The following is a 19764-nucleotide window of genomic DNA, read 5'->3' on the forward strand; positions in this document are numbered from 1 at the left end:
CACATTTTTACAGTACATTTCCAGTTCTTTACATTTCCTGGCTCTCCCCTGGTCCTGGGGCGGCTCATCTCAGAGCCTAGGCCTCACTCAACCCGGTCACCCACGGCAGATTCTGACAGCAAGCTGTGTGTACTCAGCCTGTCCTAGGCGCAGTAGGGAAGCAAGGGATAAAGGGTTGGTCCTGTCCCATCAAATCGGGGTTCTCAGTCCTGAGTATGGGAGGGGGCGGTATCTCTATGCCCCTCTCCCTGGTCACCTCCATACCGACCGCCGCACCTGTCCTCGCCGTTCCCCCACTTAAAGGTCCCTTCCCCCTCTCGGCGGAGCGCGAGTCCCGGGGGCTCGGGAGCCGAGCGAGGGGCTGGGACCCGGGGAGCGCTCGGCGCGGCTCAGCCAATGAGAAGGGCGGGCGCTCGGGGTGGCGGGGAGAGGGCGGTGCTGTCGGCGCGCGGCGACAGGAGGGGGCCGGGAGGCGGGGGCCGGAGCCGGAGGGGCGCGCGCCGCATTAACCCTTCAGCCGCCGGACCAAGCCGCAGGCACTGCCCGAGCCGCGGGCGCTGGAGCGGCTGTCGGCGCGGCGGCGGGCAGGCGAAAGCCCGGAGCCCGGCGCTCGAGCAGGCGGAGAGCGGCGCAGGGACGAGGTGCAGCGGGGCCCGTGGCACCACCAGCCCGGGTCGACAGACAGGTGTGCCGGCGCCGCAGCTCCAGCAGCTTCAGGCCCGGCCCGGGGTCCGGCGCCGGCAGCCGCTAAGCGGAGCGGGAATCCCGCGCCCTCAGTCCAGTTCCGGCCCCGCCCGCACTCAGCTTGGCCGCGGGGTGCGGAGACCACGGCCCGGCCAGGCCACCCGAAGCCTAGTGCTGGGCCGGGCCGGGCCAGGGTGGGTGGGGGCCCGCCCGGCCCGCCCATGGGCTCAGGATGCCGGTGCGGAGGGGCCACGTCGCGCCGCAGAACACCTTCCTCGACACCATCATCCGCAAGTTTGAGGGCCAGAGTGAGTGGGGGAGGGGGCAAGGCGGGGAGGGGGTTTGGGGGCTGGGTCCAGTCAGGCTGAGTGTGGATGGGGGGCGTGCCCGGGCCGTGTGCAGTGCAAAATGTGAGTCAGTAGGGGCTGGTGGGCCCTGAGACTTACACCAGGAGCCGAGGGGACAAGGCTTGGTGCCAGGGGATCACTGGCATAGGACCAAGGGGCCTAGTGTTGCAGCTAGGGGTCGGAGAGTGTGTGTGACACCTGGAGTATGCAGGGAAGGGAGGTGGGATGAGATACGTAGGTGTTTCCAACTCTAAATGTCCCGAGTTTATGGCATTGTGTGTGCTCCCACAGGACGGTCTATGACCCAAGCTGCTGGTCCCTAAAAGTACACTGCATGATCCAGTCTTGGCTGTGTTGTATGTGACAGACTGAAGCCAAGGGTGTAGGATCAGTGACCAGATCTGCTCTTGAGCCTGTGACAAGTATATGGCCAAATCCCTATGTCACTCATGAATTTTGAGTCTGCACGGACAGTGGAGAGGGTTCTCCAGCAGGTCCCCAGATTGTGGGTCGGGTGCTGAGAGGGCGCTGCATACCTGAAGCTGGCTATGGAGCTCCAGTGTGGTGGGTTTTCCTGCTGCGGATGCTACCCCAAACCCCACTGGGTTTGGGCCATTACAGCTCCCCTTATTCGGACCTGGCACGAGAGACTTCCAGAAATGTGTCCTAGGCTAGGTGAATGTTTGGTGTTGGTGTGCCTGCCTCAAGGATTCGTGTGTGTACCACAGAGGGTGTGACTGCAAAGGGCCCCTGGAGCGGGAGAGTGACATTCCTTGCCAGTGACCCTGTGCACACAGGACAATGTGTGCTCTACTGTGGTTGGAGGGAGGGGTCAGTTGGATGGGCAGCATTGTCCCTAGACAGAGAACAGGGTGATCCTGAGGGGGTGGGGAGGGCTAAGGGCAGGGGGCAGGCCCTCAGGCTTTCTTTTCCTACCTTCGGTAGGCACAGCAGAATCTGAGAAGATCTTGGACTCAGTCCTAGAGGCTTGGCTTCTGGCCCCACCTCTGCCACTGACTGCCAGATGACCTTGAGTGACTCTTCCTACTCTAAGCCTCAGTTTCCACATTTTTGAATCTGGTGATAAACCACAGGGCTTTTGAGGTCTCCTCAGGATCTGTATTCTAGGATTTCAGTCACGGGTGAGGTAGAGTAGGGCTTGACTTCAAAGGAACTTGTCTGCTCTCCTCGTCTGGGAGTGGGGAGAAGGGGTCACTTTTCTCCTGTGGGTGGTTGGTACTCAGCCATCCACCGCTGAGTCGGGTGGGGGGCAGAGTTAGAAGTTCTTTTCATAGGGCAAGCTCTGACCTAGAGTTGATGCTTGCCTGGGAGTTCCAAAAGGCCTTGGGAACTGACCTAAAGATGACCCAACTCTCAAAAGTAACTTCCTGGAGGGCAGGGGAAAGATGGCAGAAGGTGGTAGGCTCCCTGATGCAGCCAGCCGTCTGGGGTTTGCAGGACTACACAGGGCTGCAGCCCGAAGACTGCATAGCGAGGAGGGAAGGAGATGTTCAACTTCAATCACACACCCCAGCATTAAAGGCCCAAATGGACAGAGTTTCTGTTTATAGAAGGCACCTATCCCTCGAACATCTCACTCAGGCACAATGAGATGCCCTGAGGCTGCCCTGACTTGTCTGGCCTTTAGCTCAAGTGTGGGATGGGCGAGCCATGTTTAGCTGAGGTGGGTCTATTGGACTCGCTTTGATGGGGTCACAGAGGAAGGCTCTGTATCCCTAGAGGTGGTAATCTTTCCCAGGTTTGGTTTCCGCAAGTGGGCCAGTGTCTTGGGCTGCCCTCTGGGCTCTGGGGAGTTCCAGGGTGTGAAGCTGCAGGTAGTTTTCCTTGCTCTGTATGACCTTGGACGTGTGCCTGTGACCCTCAGCTGTCCTTCTGCCAGACAATATTCAAAAGCTGGATTCACTATGAATGAACTGCTCAACAGGGCCGTTGAGATGAACTTCTCTTGAACCTCAGTTTCTTCATCCATAAAATGACCACACTAACAGTTACCTTGCTGGGTTGTCCAGGTCTGCAAGTTCACTCCTTCATCCGCTGGTTTACCTACTCCTCAGCTTCTGCCTGCCTGCGGATAAGGTGCAGAAGTCATAGTAGGCCCTGACCAGAGGAATCTAACGGTATTTGAGGGACTAATTTTCTAGGAAGAGTTCCTTATCAAGAGGAAGAAGCCAGAGGAGCTGGTGCAAAGGGGAGGCTGGCCGCCATCTCCTGTCCTTCCCAGGCTCCCTTTCCAGGCTGTGTTTATCCCTCCGCCGCGGCTGCTGACACGCGTTGCTGACACCCGCCCAGGCCAGCCTTGGCCGCTGGCTCTCTGCCCGGGGAAAGCCACGCAGCCAGCCCGCGGGCCAGGGGGTAGGGGGCGTGTCGCGAGGCCAGGCCCGGTGGAGTCACCTGTGTCTGTGCACAGCTGCGTTCAGCCGGGGTTAGGCACCCCTTCCCGGTGCGGGGGGAGAGTCGGACAGCAGTGTGTGACGAGCGAATGTGGGGAAGGGCCGGGAGCCCCCGAAACTAGTGTCCCCGCTCACGTGCGCGTTCATCCCCGCCTCCCCCCAGGCCGCAAGTTCATCATCGCTAACGCTCGTGTAGAGAACTGCGCCGTCATCTACTGCAACGACGGCTTCTGCGAACTGTGCGGCTACTCTCGGGCCGAGGTGATGCAGCGGCCCTGCACCTGCGATTTCCTGCATGGGCCGCGCACGCAGCGCCGTGCCGCCGCGCAGATCGCGCAGGCCCTGCTGGGCGCGGAGGAGCGCAAAGTGGAGATCGCCTTCTACCGGAAAGATGGTAGGCGGGGCCGGGGCGTGGCTGTGGCGAGAGGCCGGGCCTCGAGAGAACGAGCGTGGATACGCGGGCGTGGGAGGGTGGGCAGTGGGTGGGATCTGTAGTTGCTGGAAGCTGGCGAACTTTGCGGGTCCTTTGGGGGCGGGACCCCCAGACGTGGGCGTGGCCCTATGTCTGGGAGCGGGTGTGCCTAGGTCTTAACTCTGGTGGGTGGTCATTCGGGATGGCCTTGGAGGTACTAAGGCTAAAGGGATCTGGCACCTCTCATACCTTACTCCTTGGCAGGTGTCATTATAAGGGGTCCTCCATTTGACTACGCTGGGATGATAGGTGCATGTGTGGATGGTGGTAATAGGCAAGGTAGGGCTAGCTTTGGCTCTTAGCCACAGGATTCTAGCTACCTGAAGGGCAGCCTGTGCCTGGTGACTTTCTGGAAGATATGGAGCGCGGGGCAGAAGGATTGTGTCTGCTGCCATCTTCTGCTTTCCTCTCTCTGCGCTCAATGACACCTCTTCCTACAACCTCAGTTCCCTTTGTCTGGTCTGCAGAACACCCTGCCCCTCCCTTCAACTCCCTCCTAGGCAGGTGTCTCCACTCAGCCACCACCTCCCAAGCCAGCTGCTCTGGGCTTCCGGAGAGCAAAGTGGAGAGCGGATAAACACAGTGGGTGGGTGGAGCTGTTCTCTCACTAGGCCTGTGCAGCTGGGTGGGCTCTGCTCAGGGAGGTCGGTGAAGTGGTGGGGTAGTGGGTCTTGGAGGGCTCAGAAGGGGCTCCAGAAGTCTGTCGTTCACCAATGAGTATTTCATAAGCTTCACTACGTCCCTGGAACCCAGCTCAGAGCTGAACTCTTGAACATAGAGCGCCTACAGGAAAGGCAAAATTCCTGCTCTCAGGGAGCTGGTTACCTAGTCACAATGAGCACACCCGGTCTCTTGCTGTGGCAAATGGGCCCTATGAGCATCAGGCCTCTGATGCGCATGCTCCAGGGTGGCTTCCTTAAGGGGCTTCCTTTGCAGGTGTGTAGCCCGTGATGTCTTTGGTCGACACTCGGAGGGCGAGCACCACTAGTGGCCCTTTGCTGGAGAGTTTGCTCGCACGAAATGCAGCTCTGGCTCACAGGCATGTAGGGGATAAAGTGATGGGAAGATCATTGGCTGTGTGATCTGTGTAATCCTCACAGTATCCCTGATGTTGTTAGGGTCCAAGAGTCCCTGAGGGAAGACCCTGGACTCAAACAGTAGCAAAAGCAAAGAGCACTTATTCTGCAGAATCTACTGGCATGGGGTCAACTGTCACCAAAATAGCAAAGACCTGAGGGGCTCGAAGGCCACCTTTTATACAAGGTTAGGGGAATTTTCTAGAAGGGTTAGGTAACCTCTAATATAATTACTAGGGGCAAATCAGTGACATTAGTACACTTCTGACTGGCTATTACATTAGTTTCTCTATATTTAGTGAGACCTTGAAGAATTTCAGAAACCAGCTTAGTTCTGGCCTTGTTATCTCCTGTAGCCAGGTCCCAGGAGCTGACTCAGCCCCAGACTTACCCTTCCTAAGTCAGGGCTGTCACTGACCAATGATCCATTGTTGGTGGCCGGATTCCTCTGAGGAGGCCATTTGCTTCCTGGGAAATTGAAATTTTATTCCCAGGGTGTTTGGACCTGTCCATGCCACCTTTTAGCTCCTAAGGATGGTGAAACTAAAGCTTAGAGAAACTTAGCATGTCCCCTGAGCCAACCGATCGAAAGCATAGGTGCTTGGAGTGGAGTTCATGTCTGTCTCACCAGAGCCAGGGCATGCTGTTCTGCTGTGTATCATGCATCCACAAGGACACCAGAGAACTAAAGAGGCTGTCTGTGCCTCTCACGAATACAAATGTAAGTTTCCAGACCACGGGCGAATGTGCACGTATGAGCACCTAACTACTGGGGTCGGGTGTCACGTGGGAGTTCCCACCAGCCAAATCAATTGATTTCCACAATTCTTCGTCAGTGCTTGCTTGGGATCTTGGGATGCCGGGGTTCCTTTTTTCTTCTGCTTCAGAAATGGGGATCAAGGCCAGGGATGTAGGTGATTGAAGCAAGTGCTAGCATATGTGTGTTTTGAGGTCAGAGGACAATTTTATGGAGTTGGTTTTCCCTTCAACCTTTACATGAGCTCTAGGGATCAAACTCAGGTTGTCAGGCTTGTATGGGAAACACCTTTATCTGCCGAGCCGTCTTGCCAGTGCATTGTGTGTCCCCCCCACTTCCCTCCCTTCCCTCTCTCATTTGTTTTTCCTGTGTGTGGGGCAGGGTCTTACACTATGTAGATATAGCTGGCTTTGACTCAATGCGATCTGCCAGCCTCCGGGCCCCAAGTGCTGGAATTCAAGGTGTACATCACTGCATCTGGGCCTAAATTAATTTGTTTTGAGACAGTAGCTCACTAAGTTGTCCAGGTTGGCCTTGAACTCACCCCATAACCTAGGTGGGCCTTGAACTTTCTCAGCCTCCACAGTAGCTGGGATGATAACCCTGTGTCACTAGTCTTGGCCTGGGTGCTGAACTTCTGAGAAAATGCTCATATGCAGGGTCTTCCCGAAGTGAGCCACACTCCAGTTCCACAGTGGGTACTGTTTGTGTTGTGGATTTGGCATCAGAGAGCTTGGACTGGTTTTGCCTTTGGCTGTAGCATGGCTGTAGTCTTCTCAAGTAGTGTGGGTCTTTTTGGCCCATGTTGACCCCTTTGGGAGAGTCCTGAAAAGGCACTGTTGTGGAATCTTGGGGAATTTTGAGAACCACCTAGTCTAGCCATTTGGGTAGCAGGTGGAGAGGGGCTGCATGGTGGAGGTCCTGTTACCAGTGTATCCACGAAGGCAGTGGGTCTATCATCCAGGTCCCTGTGCAAGCCTAAACTTTTTGCCTCCTCCAGGTTACTACTCCAGACGGGGCTGTGACCTAGGAAACCCTATGCGAGCTGCTGTCTCCTGCCTCTTCTCACCTAGTTTCCATGGGGTTCAGATAACTCCCAGTGGACAACAGTTTGGCCTAGGACCTCAGCTACCTGGGGCCCCACTAATCTTGGCATTCTAAACTGAGGGCAATGCAGACAGATTCTTCATCCTCTCTGTCCTTTGACTCATGACAAAAGTTCCGCATGTCATCTTTGCTGCCCTGACCTGGGCTCTGTGTGTGTGTGTGTGTGTGTGTGTGTGTGTGTGTGTGTGTATGTGTGCGTGCGTGTGCTAATGCCACCTCCTGTTTTTGTCCAAACCTTTTCTAGGGTGTCTGCCTGGGCCAGCCCTGGGAGAGTAGGTTCTTGGGCTGTGGCCTCAGGGAGGGAGGTTGGCTATGGAGAGGCAGGACCTTTTGCTGGCAGGCACCTCTAGGGACAGCTGTGCTGTGTCGGAGCCTCTAACGCAGCTCTGTGCAGTCTCAGGGTCTGGAGCCAGACAGCCCCATTATTTAGTTGCCGGGGCTGCTGGGAGGTAGGGAAGCTAGACTGGGGGAGTGTGGGTGGAGGAGGAGACATAGTGTGCCCAGTTCACTGGCCGTGTGCTGATGCCCCTTGAGGCAGGCCCAGGATCAGAAGGGAAGTGTGAACAGCAGAACCCTGTAGTGTGGTTCTGGCAGGATGTGACATTTCTGTGGGGGTGCCTCAGACAGCAGGTGCTGGCTGGATACACACCTTGCCCTACACTGCCATGGCGGGGGTGGAGGAGATGTAGCTCTCCCTCTCCCTGGCCCTCCTTTTGTCTCTGCTCTTTGTTCCCACCTCCCTGCTGCCTCCCCTCCTGCCTGCTGTGCCCCCCTCCTCTTGGCAGCTCTTCCTCTCCACACTCAGGACTCTCTGCCTTTGTTTCAGACCTGCCTGCCCGCTTCTGTCCCTTCCATGTCCTCCTCTTTCTCCTTTTGTCTATTTCTCCTGATCCTTCAGCATCCTGGAGCCAAATTTTTTGCTTCTTTCTGTGTCTCCTGTGCGCTGTTTACTCACCCCCATCCCCCATCTTTTGTCTCAAAGGCTTTATCTGTCTTACCATACCTTTGACTGTCCTGGCCCTGTCTCTCTGTCCCCGTGTCCCCAGGAGCCTGTGTGTGGGTGGAGATGGGGTTGTCTCTAGAGAAGAGTCTATTGGCTTCTCCACTCCAGCTGTAGGCCAGTTGCCATGGCAACAAGGTCAGAGGGTCCCCACTGCTACAGCTGATGCTGTGGCAGAGGGGGAGGGTTGGGACCTTCAGTCCTGGCCAGCTCCCCAGTGTGCTGTGTCTCCTCCACATTTGCTGGATGCTGTACCCTGGTCTCCCAGGTGCTCAGACTGGCCCTGGTGGGACCAGCCTTCGACCTTTGGGCATTCCGTCACCCTTTGCGATCCAGCCCCAGCCTTCTCTCTTTTCTTCTTTCCCCTTTTACTTAAGTCAGAGGACTTGCTCTGCCCCTGCTGTGGCTCTCTCCCCTATCAGACACCAACCCAGCCGGACCTCCCAGTCATGTGTCCTCTGAGTTGGTGAAAAGATGCTTTCTCTGAAGTGGGAGGTTTTGAGTGGGAAGGCAGAGGTTGGAGGTCAGTGCTTAGCTGTTTCTGTGCTCTGTCCATGGGAAGCAGCCTGGGACCTTCCTAAGAGAAGCCAAGGCTTTAAACTTAGGGCTTTTCCATGGGCCAAAGCCATTGGGGTGCTTATCCGCCAAGCCACTTTTAACTTTATGTAATCCTAGCTGGGTAGACCAGGCTGGCCTTGCTCAGATTAAAGGTGTGCTCCCTTCTGGGGAGCACAGATATCCATCCCTGTTGTTCTGGTCAGGAATAGTACGGAGCCTGGGTCAAGTGCTAGCTTCTGTCAGGGCCTGCCTCCAGCTGTCTCTCTGTCTCTGCTAAGCACTTTTCTCCTCGCTTCCTTGTGGTGAGCTACCCTGAGCTGCTCAGGGCTTCCTGTCCCTGTCCCAGAGTATAGAGAGGTGTTGTTTCCTCAGAGGCCCTGGGCCTGGACAGTATCGGGAGGGAGCCTCCTGCTCCTGTGTGTGGTGTCTCCAAAGCCCCAGAGGAACTATGTAAATATTTGTGCAGAGCTGTCGGTGGAAGGAGAGTTGACAGTGGCCTTGGGCTCTGGGGAGGGGGACTGGAACAGCAAGAGGGCTCTCTCGGTGGTGCAAGGTGGATGGGTTGGGGTGGCTTCCTGTGCAGTGAGATCTAAGGAAGCCCTTTCCTACTTAGCCTCCCTGAGGGTGCCCACCACCTCTCCTAGAGAACATTCACTGACCAGAGACCGACCTTCTCTAAAACCTGCCTCCCACCTTGTGTGCAGGCCACAGAGCAGTGGCATCTGGCCCCCATGGGTGAAGGGCCATGTGACTCTGTGACATGCAGGGAGGTCTGGGTGACAGTTAAAGAGGAGTTGGAGGGATACTGGACTAAGTGCCAGCTGACACCCCTCATTGTCCTTAAAGACCTCAGGACCGTATTCTGGACTTGGGCATTTGTCAGCTGGCCTAGAATTAATTACCCAGCAGCCTGGGTAACACTCTCCCTTTACCCATACTTGCCTCAGTTTGACCCTCGATGAGTTTACAGTACCCATCATCCCCACTAGGCTGAGCGGCTTGGTTTTGGTGTGTGTGTGTGTGTGTGTGTGTGTGTGTGTGTGTGTGTGTGTGTGTGTATCTACATGCCTAGTACACTGTATGAGCTAATATCTGCATGTTTTTGCTAAATGAATAGACAAACGGGGCAGTACTGTGTAGCTGAAGCCTTATTCTTGGCATTAGATGACTTGGGGCAGTTTCTAATTTGATTATGGACTGGGTGGCCTTGGGAAAATCATTTCTTATCTCTGGGCCTTAGTGTCCCATCCTATGAAAACCTTGGGGTGATAGAACGCTAGGGTAGAAGAGGGGGTGGAGAGCCAGAGGAGTAGCTGGGTGCCCTCCTGCTCCGTTGAGCGTGGGAGGCATCACAGTTCGGGGGAGTGTTCTGGGCCTCATAGCCTCTGCAGGCAGAGGGAATCAGAGGAGGCCTGAGAGGGGACGAAGCTTTCGCGCAGCCAGCCGGGAGGGGACAGCTCCTGGTGGCACTTAGGTAGACTCAGGTGACTTGACTTTGGGTAAATGCTGATCTTTGTGGCCTCTTATGGGTAAAATTTCTTAGTCATTTTCTGGAAGGGAAACTCTTACTTGTGGAGGCTAAGGGACATGCCTAGCGGTGGAAACCCAAACTGGGCCTCGGGCCCAGTTGTCTCTACTCTACAACCCTGTGTGGACCACCTTGCATAAGCTGCGGTTTCCGGGGTGTGATGAGCTCAGGCCTCAGGAGGCCTGGGTTTGACTCGAATCTGAAGGCCTCGGTGGCCCTTGTTTCTGAAGTGGATTGGATCACTTGTCCCCTGCATGGTGGGTGAAGAACACTCCCTGACAAGTACCAACGCAGCAGTGTGCTGTGCAGGGGACCGTCTAACGGCCACTGGGCAGGCAGCACTACATGGTCTCGGTTAAGACCACGGGGAGTAAGGTTGTCTGCTGTGTGGTCCTCTGCACCTCTGTCTGTCTGTCTTCTTCCTCACCAGGTTCCCGTTGGCTCAGCCACTCAAGTCAGGGAGGCCCCGTATTCACACTGTTGCTTCTCTCTTTCATTTTCTTGCCTGCCTTTTCTTTTTGTCTCACCTCTCAGTTCTGTGCACTCCTTATAGGCAGCCATTCAAATCACTCCCTATGAATATGATTTTCACATATGTTCTTCCAAATGTGTATTTTGACTGGATGGACCCGTATGGATTTAATGTATGCAAATGGTGTTGTGCTGTGTCTTACATCCTGGTATTCACTCTTTCTACCCAGGAGCGTGACTGTATGTGCAGGTGGGCTGGCACCAGTGAGTATCCAGGCTGTGGTTTCCCATCCGGAAGCGCGTATCTACCTGTCTTACTTGCTCCTGTCCCAGGGAAGGACCCCAGATAGTCTCCACCTCTCTGTCACCAGAGAAAATGCCACATTGAATGATATCTGACCCAGGCTTTCCCAGACTCCTGTGAGAGGGTTTGCGGACTGCATGGCTTGGAAGTGAAATTGCTGGGTCACAAGAGGGGTTCTTAGCTAACTGCTGCCCTATTGTGCACCTGTAGTCTGCCTCCTGAGTGGAGACGCTCATGCTCTCACACCAACATCATCTCCTTTTCTAACGTTTGTCAGTCTTGTGGGCTTGCTGCTTTCATTTGAGTTCTTCGACTTTTTGTGAGCCGGAGCACCTCTTTCAGGCTGGACAGCTATGTGATATTTCATTGCTGCCAACTGCACCATTGTATCCTTTGCTTATCTTCCTTGGAGACTGCTCTCTTTTGTTCCCGTGGCTTTCCAGGGGTTGCTTGTGTACTCTAGAAATACAAATGAGCACAGCGTGCATTCTGGAGGTCAATCCCTTGTTCAAATCCTGAATACCTTTCCCTCTCGGCCTCTGTTTGATCATTGCGTTTTAGTTTCGCTCACGCTTTTGAAGTCCCACTGGAGACCTTTTCCTCTGCAGAGGCTGGGACCCACAGGTCTGCCTCTCCCCCTGGCTCCCCGAGCTCACCTTCCTCAGTTGGGTGTTGGATCCACTGAGCCCTCCTTGGATGCAGTGTCAAGTAAGGATCAAGTTTTATTTTTTTTCCACGTAAGGAGCCAACTTTCCCAACACATCTAGTCTGTTTCTTTCCATCGCTTTGTGGGGCACCTTTAGCACAGGTTACTTTGCTGTGTAACCATGGATCTGCCTCTGAACACTGCATTCTGCCCCAAATACCTGTCTGTGTGTCCCTCAGGACTGTAAAACAACGACGGGCACAAAACACAGTGCACTTACCGTGTCTCAGTGGCCAAAAAGGTGAATTCTTTCACTTTTTTTTAATTAAAAAAAAAGGATTTGCTTATTTATTTACTAGATAAGATCTTACATTGTAGCTTGGCACCCACAATGTATACAGCTGCCCAGGCTGGTCTTGGATGTGGTAATGCCCCTGTCCCCGCTTGGAGTAACAGCCAGCTATAATGGGGCTGGGAAAACAGCCATACCTGGCTTTCCCCCTTCTTCCTTTCAGCCTCATGTGTGTGTTTTTGAGTCAGTATTGATGTATCCTAGGCTGGCTTGGAGCTCATTACCCTGCTTCTGCCTTCTGAATGTTCTGCAAGTGTGCACCATGTGCCGGCCTCACCAAAGTCGCCATCAGAGTTAGGCTTGCTCTTAGCTCAGGAGCATGAACAGCTTTGTAAGTTTCAGTAGGATCCTGGGCCATCTCTACAGGCCATTGAGTTTCCATGCGTTTTATTGCTCTGAGGTTTTGTTTCCTTGCCTGAGTGTTCTCGATCACCCCTAGCTACTCCGTAGTCATTGCTACTGAGGAAGAGATTTTGTGGCTGGGGTGAGGGCTCAGGGGAGAAAGTGCTTGATGGGAAAGTGTGAGGATCCGAGTTTGAATCCTCAGAGCCCACATGAAAGCTGGGCACAGTAGCATAGAACTGTAATCATATGCTACCAGATAAAATGGAAAGTGGAGACAGAATCCTGGGAAGCTCATGGGCCAACAGCCAGGTGTGTGCCGAGGCAAAACAGTGCCATATGGAGATCACGGCACATGGTCATTGATACTCACACAGATGCGCGTGCGTGCGCGCTCGCGCACACACACACACACACACACACACACACACACAGATAACGAAACAGTCATTTAATTTATGCGATCATGCATGCCATGGTGATTGTTGAGGCTAGAAGACAACTTTGGGGAGTTGGCCCTCTTTCCACTGCTGGTTCTGGGAGGCAAACTTAGCTCCTTATGCTTGCCCAGCACGTGCTTTACTCACGGAGCCATCTTGCTGGCTTTTCCCTGTTTTTCTGAAGCCTCAAACTCACTATGAAGCCAGGGCTGACTTTGAGCGCTAGGGTCTCAAGTCTGGACCACTCTGCTGGTGCCATCTTGTTTTCTGACTCTACTTTCTAATCTGTCGAAGCTGTGTTTTGTGGGCTGATCTGTCTGGCAGAGCTCTTGTCTTAGCTCTTAGTGTTTACATGGTGACGTTGTTGGTTCTCGGAGGAGACGACTTTGTACCCTGCAAATAATATCAGTTTTTGTGTTTGTGTCATGGTCATATGTCTCCATTTTTGCATGTGCCATAGGACTTTTCAGGGGACCTTCACTGACAAACGCACTTGCTATGGGTGTTTCACAGTGTCCTATGGGAGAATAAGCTGTGGGGAATTGTCCTCTTGAGTTAATTACCAGACAGCTGTGCCTGCTCGGAGACCAACGGCAGAGCCGTATTTCACATAGCCTCTCCAGGCCCTTGATGTGTTCGCGTTTGGGAGCCAAGGTGGAGGACAGTTACAGGACCCAGGAAGATGGTGGGGACAAACAGGATTGATTCTCTAGTGAATGGGGATAGCTCTGTGTCCCTGCTGCGCTGTGGCAGCTGCAGATGCATGGATCAGTGTCACAGTGAAGCGGGCAGAAATGGGCAAGGCTCAGGACTTGCACAATAGGCAAGTCCTAGTTCACTTAGATCTAGGCACCATCTTGTTGGATATTAACTCATGACCAAATGTGATATTGTGTTGGAAAGAACACTTGCGTTCCCACTGTGTCTCTGTTTATCCTTACTTAGGATTGGGGGTGGTTCTGTATTGAGTGGTCAGTGCCCTTGGATCTGCAAGGTGAGAGAAGGTGGCCAAAACTGCACGTCCCAACCCTGCAGGCCTTCCAAAGCTAAGCACTCAACGCCTGCTGTGAAACCAGTCTCCCTGGTGCAGGCCGGGATGGGGAACTCACCTCACAAGCCAGCTTGTGGATATAGCCTCTGCCAAGGGTACGGTATTGGACGAGTTCCCAGAGAGAAGCTACCCATGCAGCCTGATTCAGGAGACCCTCTGTAGAGGGGTCTGGGAGGGATGAGGGCGGAGGAAATAGGGAATCAGCAGCAGGAGAGATCTGATGAGGCTGCAGCTAGAGTGGAGGAGCTTCCCCAGGTCAGTGTGACATCATCCTACCTTCTTGTTAGAGGAACCTCTCTCTCTCTCTCTCTCTCTCTCTCTCTCTCTCTCTCTCTCTCTCTCACACACACACACACACACACACACACACACTTGTGTATAAATGGTATGAGTGTATATGTGTGCTGGTATGAGTGTGTACGTGTGCTGTGGTGTATGTATGTGTCGTGGTATGTTAGTGTACGTCAGAGGACAGCTTTGCAGGGGTCAGGTCTCTCCACCAGGTTGGATATCAAGGATCAAGCTCTGATGGTCAGGCTTGGGGGCACACTACCCATTGAGTTCTCTCATACTCTCGCTCCTAAGCTAAGAGGTAGCATGGCCCCATGACCCCGGAGCTCAGCCAGCCAGCTCGAACTTTCCTGGGTGGAGGTTGTCTTTTGAGGAGTTGTAATGTGAGGTGACCTAAGCATGCTGTAGGCTGTTTGGTTTTAGCAGGAAATTAGATGCTCACAGAGGCCCTGGCCCTACACAGAGATTGTTGGCAGGAGGACTGAGTCTGGAGGTGATGTTTCTTTGAGACTTGAAGTCTGGCTTCCCAAGCCTGCCAGGTGGGGAGTGCCCCCAGGACCCTGTGTAACTCAGTCCCTAGATTCAGGAGCCTACGATTGGTCTCTGTTTCTGACACACATGCATACACATGCTCTCACACAGGTACACAGACTCATTGACTGGCTATCCTCTCAGACTCCCCCCCCCCCCACTTGTCCCTTGAGCCTGCAATGTCCCTGGCTTTCCCTAGCCCCCCTGGCTGTCCATGAGAGTGGTGTTAGCGACACGGTGGCCCTTGGCCAGAAGCAGCTCCCGCTGCATCTTCCTGTCGCCACCACCAGGCTAAATATAACCTGACAGTGCGCAACCCTGGGCCGCTCCTCCGGAGACAGCCTCTGCCTGGGGGGCGGACAGGGCCAACTGCAGCCTCAGCCTCCCTGCCCTCAGTGTGACTTTGGGCTCATTTTGGCACAGCTCCTCCTGCTTGGAGTGGGGCAAGGGAGGCAACCGGGATGAGGGTGCTGGAGGTCACCTTCCCTGCAGGGACCTGCTACTCTGCCTCATTACAGCTCCAGATGCTTCTATAAGGCCATCTGTCACCTCATCTGGCACCCAGAACAGAAATCTCTTGTCCCTGTGGTATGCACAGAGAATCGAAGCTCAGAGAGGTGGGTGACCTGTCTGCAGCTACACAGCAAATGCAAGGGAGAGAAGGGTCTCCTGACTGTTGGGGGCAGAATACCTCATTTTCCCAGGCACACTCACTGGTTTGTTCTGTCTTGCTCTATCTTGTCCAGATGCCAAATTAGGGTCCGGTTGAACATCTGGCTTAGTCAGAGTAGGCACCTGAGCCACCTTCTTGGTCATGCTGTCCCAGATACTTCACCTGTGGTGCCATGTTCAATGGTACCATGAAGAATGGGGAAGCCATGAAGCCTGCTACTGTACAGGTGGGACCCTGACCTCACCAACTTGCCCAAGGCTGCCCAGGTCATCTGTAGGTCTTCTCTGGACTCTCACCAGCTATAACTTCTGCTAAGGCAGGCCTGGGCCAGTGGTGCCCCGAGGTGGGAGATTAGATTTTGATGTAGTGGAAGCCTGAGTTGGGTGACTGAAGATGCCAGGCAGGGCGACGTTACTCCAGAGTGGACCCCTTAGTGAGACGTAGCATTGAATCCTAGCGAGCCAGGGTTTGTGACAGGACTTTTTCTGCAGTCAGAATGTGTGGAACCTGCCACACCAGGGTCCCTTCGACTGCACACCCCCACCCCAGCGACCTACAGTGAGCAGCATGACCATGAAGGCTGCTAGGAGACTGGTTGGCCCGGGTCATCATGACCAAAGGCTCTACCCGATCCTGTAGCTATGTGGGTGCTGGCATGCCTGATGTTCTCTTTTTATTTCTATCCTGAGAGGTCAAAGACAGGCTTAGTAGGCAGGGAGGCCCCGCCACCCAAATGGTAGCTCTAGAACCTGGCTGGTGCTGTGTGTGTGTGTGTGTGTGTGTGTGTGTGTGTGTGTGTGTGTGTGTGTGTGAATCAGGGTATGTTTTGGTATTAACCACTTAAATCAGATGGTCCCAGGGGCCAATTGAAAAGGTTCATCTTTCTTTCTTCTGAGTGTGCAGAGGTCTCTTCTTGGGCCAGGCTGTCATTTCATCCAGACTTTGGCCCAGTGAGTGGGTGAGATCGATGTTGTATGACAGATGAGCATTCTGTAAGGTGACTCTCCCGTCTATTGTGCCACATTCTCCTTGAGAAAGAGAGTGGGGCTCCCCGCTGTCCCATTCAGTGTCACAGCCCCCACCCCCACCCCTTCGTCCCACCCGTCCATTCTGGAGTGCTCCAAGAGCTGCCTGCCTCTAACGTGGGCAGTGCCTGCCACAGAGTGGTGTTGGGTGGAATTGCAGCCTTGCCCAGCTCTGGCCCCAGGGCCTTCTTGAGGCTGCCTCTTCTTTACATGAGCTGGACCACTGGTGGGATTGAAAGTCGAGTAGGAAGTGGGAAGGAGGGGGTGTTGTTTGGGGAGAGGTCAGGGAGGTAGACAGTGTCCTAGGCTCCCTGGGGACAGCCGCAGTCACTTGTTCACGACCTTTCTTCTTAGCCGGAAGCTGACCATAGGCTACTTTCTCTGTGCTAGCACCTGTGGGCCCCGCCCCCAGCCTGGCTGCCCTTCTCTTACCCCCAGGAGCCCCCTCCATACTTCCAGCCAAAGAGCTGGGGTTGGTGACCTGGTAGGTCACGTAAGACTCCGCCAAGTTGGCAGTGAGACGGCAGCTCTACAGCGAGGGCCTGTTCGGCCTTCAGCTTTGTTCACATGCGTGGAACTGCAGTTTGTTCCCACCAGTGATCCTGTAGGGCGGGCAGGGGGCGAGAAGCCACACCTCAGAACAGCCAGGCCTCTAGGCGACAGGAGACTTGAAAAGAAAAATTCCAGACAAAGGGGGCAGCATCAGCATTCTGTGTCTGTGTGTCTGGAAGTGGGAATTGGGCTTGTCCTGTGAGAGGGGCATAGCTCGAAGTTTCTCTTTGAGAGGATTAAAAACACTTATTTTCAGATGCAGGGACCCAGGGTCACTGTCTGAGCTGCCAAGGTCTGACGTAGCTATCTGAGATGCAGGGCCCTGGGCCATGTGGTTTCTCTTACTGAGGAGCCTAGGCTGAAGGGATAGAGTGCTGAAGAAACCAGGTCAGAATTTCTTGGCCCCTTTTAGGGATAGAGCCCCTAAGTCATCTGGAAGAGCCATCTTGGTTCTAGACTCCAGGCTTCTTTGACACATGTCCTGGTGAGCATAGTGGCTTGGAGCCTGGATCTCTGGGGCTCTTGGTGGTAGGTGCTGGGGTCTCTCAGGCTTTGGTCTCCTGGTCTCCTGCCCCTCTATAGTTCTGAGGAGGCCAGTTCCTGCTCAGGCCGTTGCTGGCCATCACCATATTAGGGCATAAACTCAAGGCTGTCTGTCTGGGTGCCAAACGGCCTCCAGCTGGGCCCAGCCCCCCCACCCGCCTCAACACACACACAGCTTCAACACCACAGCTGTGTGTCAGAGGCCGGAGGTCAGGGGACAAGAGCAGCTGCTAAAGGGACACCCAGGCAAAGCTCCTGAGCTCAGGGCCCTCAGGCAGGGGCAGGAGGGCCCTGGCTATGGTGAGTGCAGGGGTAGTGGGTAGGGCACAGAGCTTCTGACTAGCTCCTCCTGGGTCTTGCCCTCACCTCTGCCAGTCTGCCTGAGTGGGTTTCAGAGGCACTCCTTTGACTGGGGAACCCACAGCTGCTGGAATCTGCTGTGGTCTCAGTCCCCTGCCCAGCATGTCTGCACTATGTCTCTATGCCAGTGTCTCCAAGAGCCCCACCCTTCACGCCTGGCCGTACCTTCAGTGCTCAACCACTCAGGCCTGGCTGACAGGCATCAAGTGAGCTCCAGGTTCCATTTTTCCCCTGACTCCAGTCACCACCCCTCCTGGACAGCTGGGCTAGGGACGAGGGGAAGGGAGAGGGTCAGAGGCAAGGAGACTAACCTAGGGAGCTCCAGGACAGGAAGGTAAGTGGAAGGCTAAGGCTGGTGGATAGGGTGCTCCTGAGACCATGTGACTTTCCACCTCTTTCCACCTCCTCCTTCTTCCTGAGTTCCCTTTTCATGTGCCATTGACAGCATGGCCTGTCACCATCCTCCAAGGTGCATTAGTTAGTCTAGGTGTCGGGCCCTTCAGAAGGAATGTGACCACCGACCAGAAGGCAGGGAAGTCAGATGAGTAATGGGAACCTTGGTTGATGATGATCAACAAGAGATGGCAACCTGCCTGGGTCCCTATGAGAGGATCAGGACGTCACTGTGCCGTTCTGATTCATCAAGGAGAATTTCTTGCAGGCAGGACCCTTGTCTTGGTCTTGGAAGGGTCACTCACCTTGAGTCTACCTCAGTTCAGAAATCAACATGGAGAGCATTGGACTGTGTATTCCTGAGAGCCTGAGGGAGCTGGTGGGATGATTTGGCCTGCTCCAAGGACTCTGGGCGATGGAGAGAAGGAGTCAAGAATAAGGACAAAGAAAGATCTCATAGCAGTGTTTCTTGGTCTCTGGTGAGGGATCAGGGTTCCTGATTCCTGCCAGGTAGTCCAGTACTTTCATGACATAGAGGACTGTGTGCTTAGACACTGGCAGTCCCCAAAATGCTGTAAAGTTTTGAAACTCTTAATTTCAAGTTGCATATTTGTGGATCCACACAGTGCCTGGAGACTAAAGAGGACAGAGACAAGATGGATACAGTATGCAGTTGTCTCTAGTGTCCATATGCTAGGTCTTACACATACAAGATGGATACAGTATCCAATTGTCTCTAGTGTCCTTATGCCAGGTCTTGCACATACAAAATGGATACAGTATCCAATTATCTTTAGCATCCATATGCACATACAAGTGTCGACATAATGAATCCTTGCAACTCTTGGGAGAATGGCTACCATTCCACTCTGTAGGTGAGGAAAAACGAGGCACAGGGATGTTGAACAGCTTTAGAACTGGGGCTGAAGCAGGAGATGCTGGACTAAAGGAGGGAAAAGTACAGGCACATTGAAACAATGGGAACATGGAGGAAGAAATGGTCACAAGCTGGAGAGAGAAGGTGAGAGGAGAAACTGGGAAAGAAGGCTGAGGGATGAGATGGGTGGTGAGGGAGGAAGTGTGGACTGGCTGCAGTCTGGCCTAGCCAGGTACAGGGGTCAGAGCAGGGCTGGGAATTGTAGATGTGGGCTGTTGGGGTGTGGTAGAAGTTGATGGGCCCTTCTGGGTTCAGAGGTCCTTCCTGGTCACTTTGTGTCCTGCCCACTTGGGGAGGAGGATCTGGTGTCACCATGGCCCATGCCTTTCCCTTGCAGGGAGCTGCTTCCTGTGTTTGGTGGATGTGGTGCCCGTGAAGAATGAGGATGGGGCTGTCATCATGTTTATCCTCAACTTTGAAGTGGTGATGGAGAAGGACATGGTAGGGTCGCCAGCTCATGACACCAATCACAGGGGGCCCTCTACCAGCTGGCTAGCTTCTGGTAAGTGCAGTCAAACTCCTGAGTCAGCTCAGGAATCCATGATATGAGGTCTTGCTTCCCTGAGTCGCATGCATGTGTGAGGGTGCAAGGAATGGTCTGTCCAGGATGGAGAAACACCCACGCAGCAGCTCTTCAGGCAGAGCATGTCTTCTAGGCTTGCCTCCCAGATCCCCACCCAGCACCCTGGAGAATAATAGGTGCTCGCTTAAGCACCACTAGCCACCAGCTCATTAGAAAGCTCTGTCTCTTGGACTCAACTCTTCTGTGGTCTGACCAAGTCCCAAGAGTGGAGGTTAATGGAAGAGAGGATAGGAAGCCTGCTGGCCTTGGCTGCAAACAGCAGCTTCAACATTTGCCCTGATTGGCACAAAGGCTCAGGTCCTCTGCTTTCCTCAGGAGCCATTTTTTTTG

The 19764-nt window shown here is 54.2% G+C and overlaps 1 protein-coding gene across 5 annotated transcripts in view; it reads left to right on the plus strand.

The window, feature by feature from the left end:
• The first annotated feature begins 507 nt into the window (after positions 1–507).
• Kcnh2 (potassium voltage-gated channel subfamily H member 2) overlaps positions 508–19764 on the plus strand; it is a 32140-nt gene continuing 12883 nt past the window's right edge. For 2 of the 5 annotated variants that reach the window (XR_015685230.1, XM_087655653.1), the window contains exons 1-3: positions 508–685; positions 3606–3836; positions 19189–19353. Coding sequence is in view for 3 of the 5 variants with exons in the window: in XM_087655653.1 (XP_087511779.1) it covers positions 3707–3836; positions 19189–19353 (295 nt within the window). In the remaining 2 variants the exon portion in view is untranslated. 5 annotated transcript variants of the gene reach the window in all.

The sequence above is a fragment of the Rattus norvegicus genome, chromosome 4 (genome assembly GCF_021556685.1).
Source record: "Rattus norvegicus strain SHRSP/BbbUtx chromosome 4, alternate assembly SHRSP_T2T, whole genome shotgun sequence".
NCBI classification, from domain to species: Eukaryota; Metazoa; Chordata; class Mammalia; order Rodentia; family Muridae; genus Rattus; species Rattus norvegicus.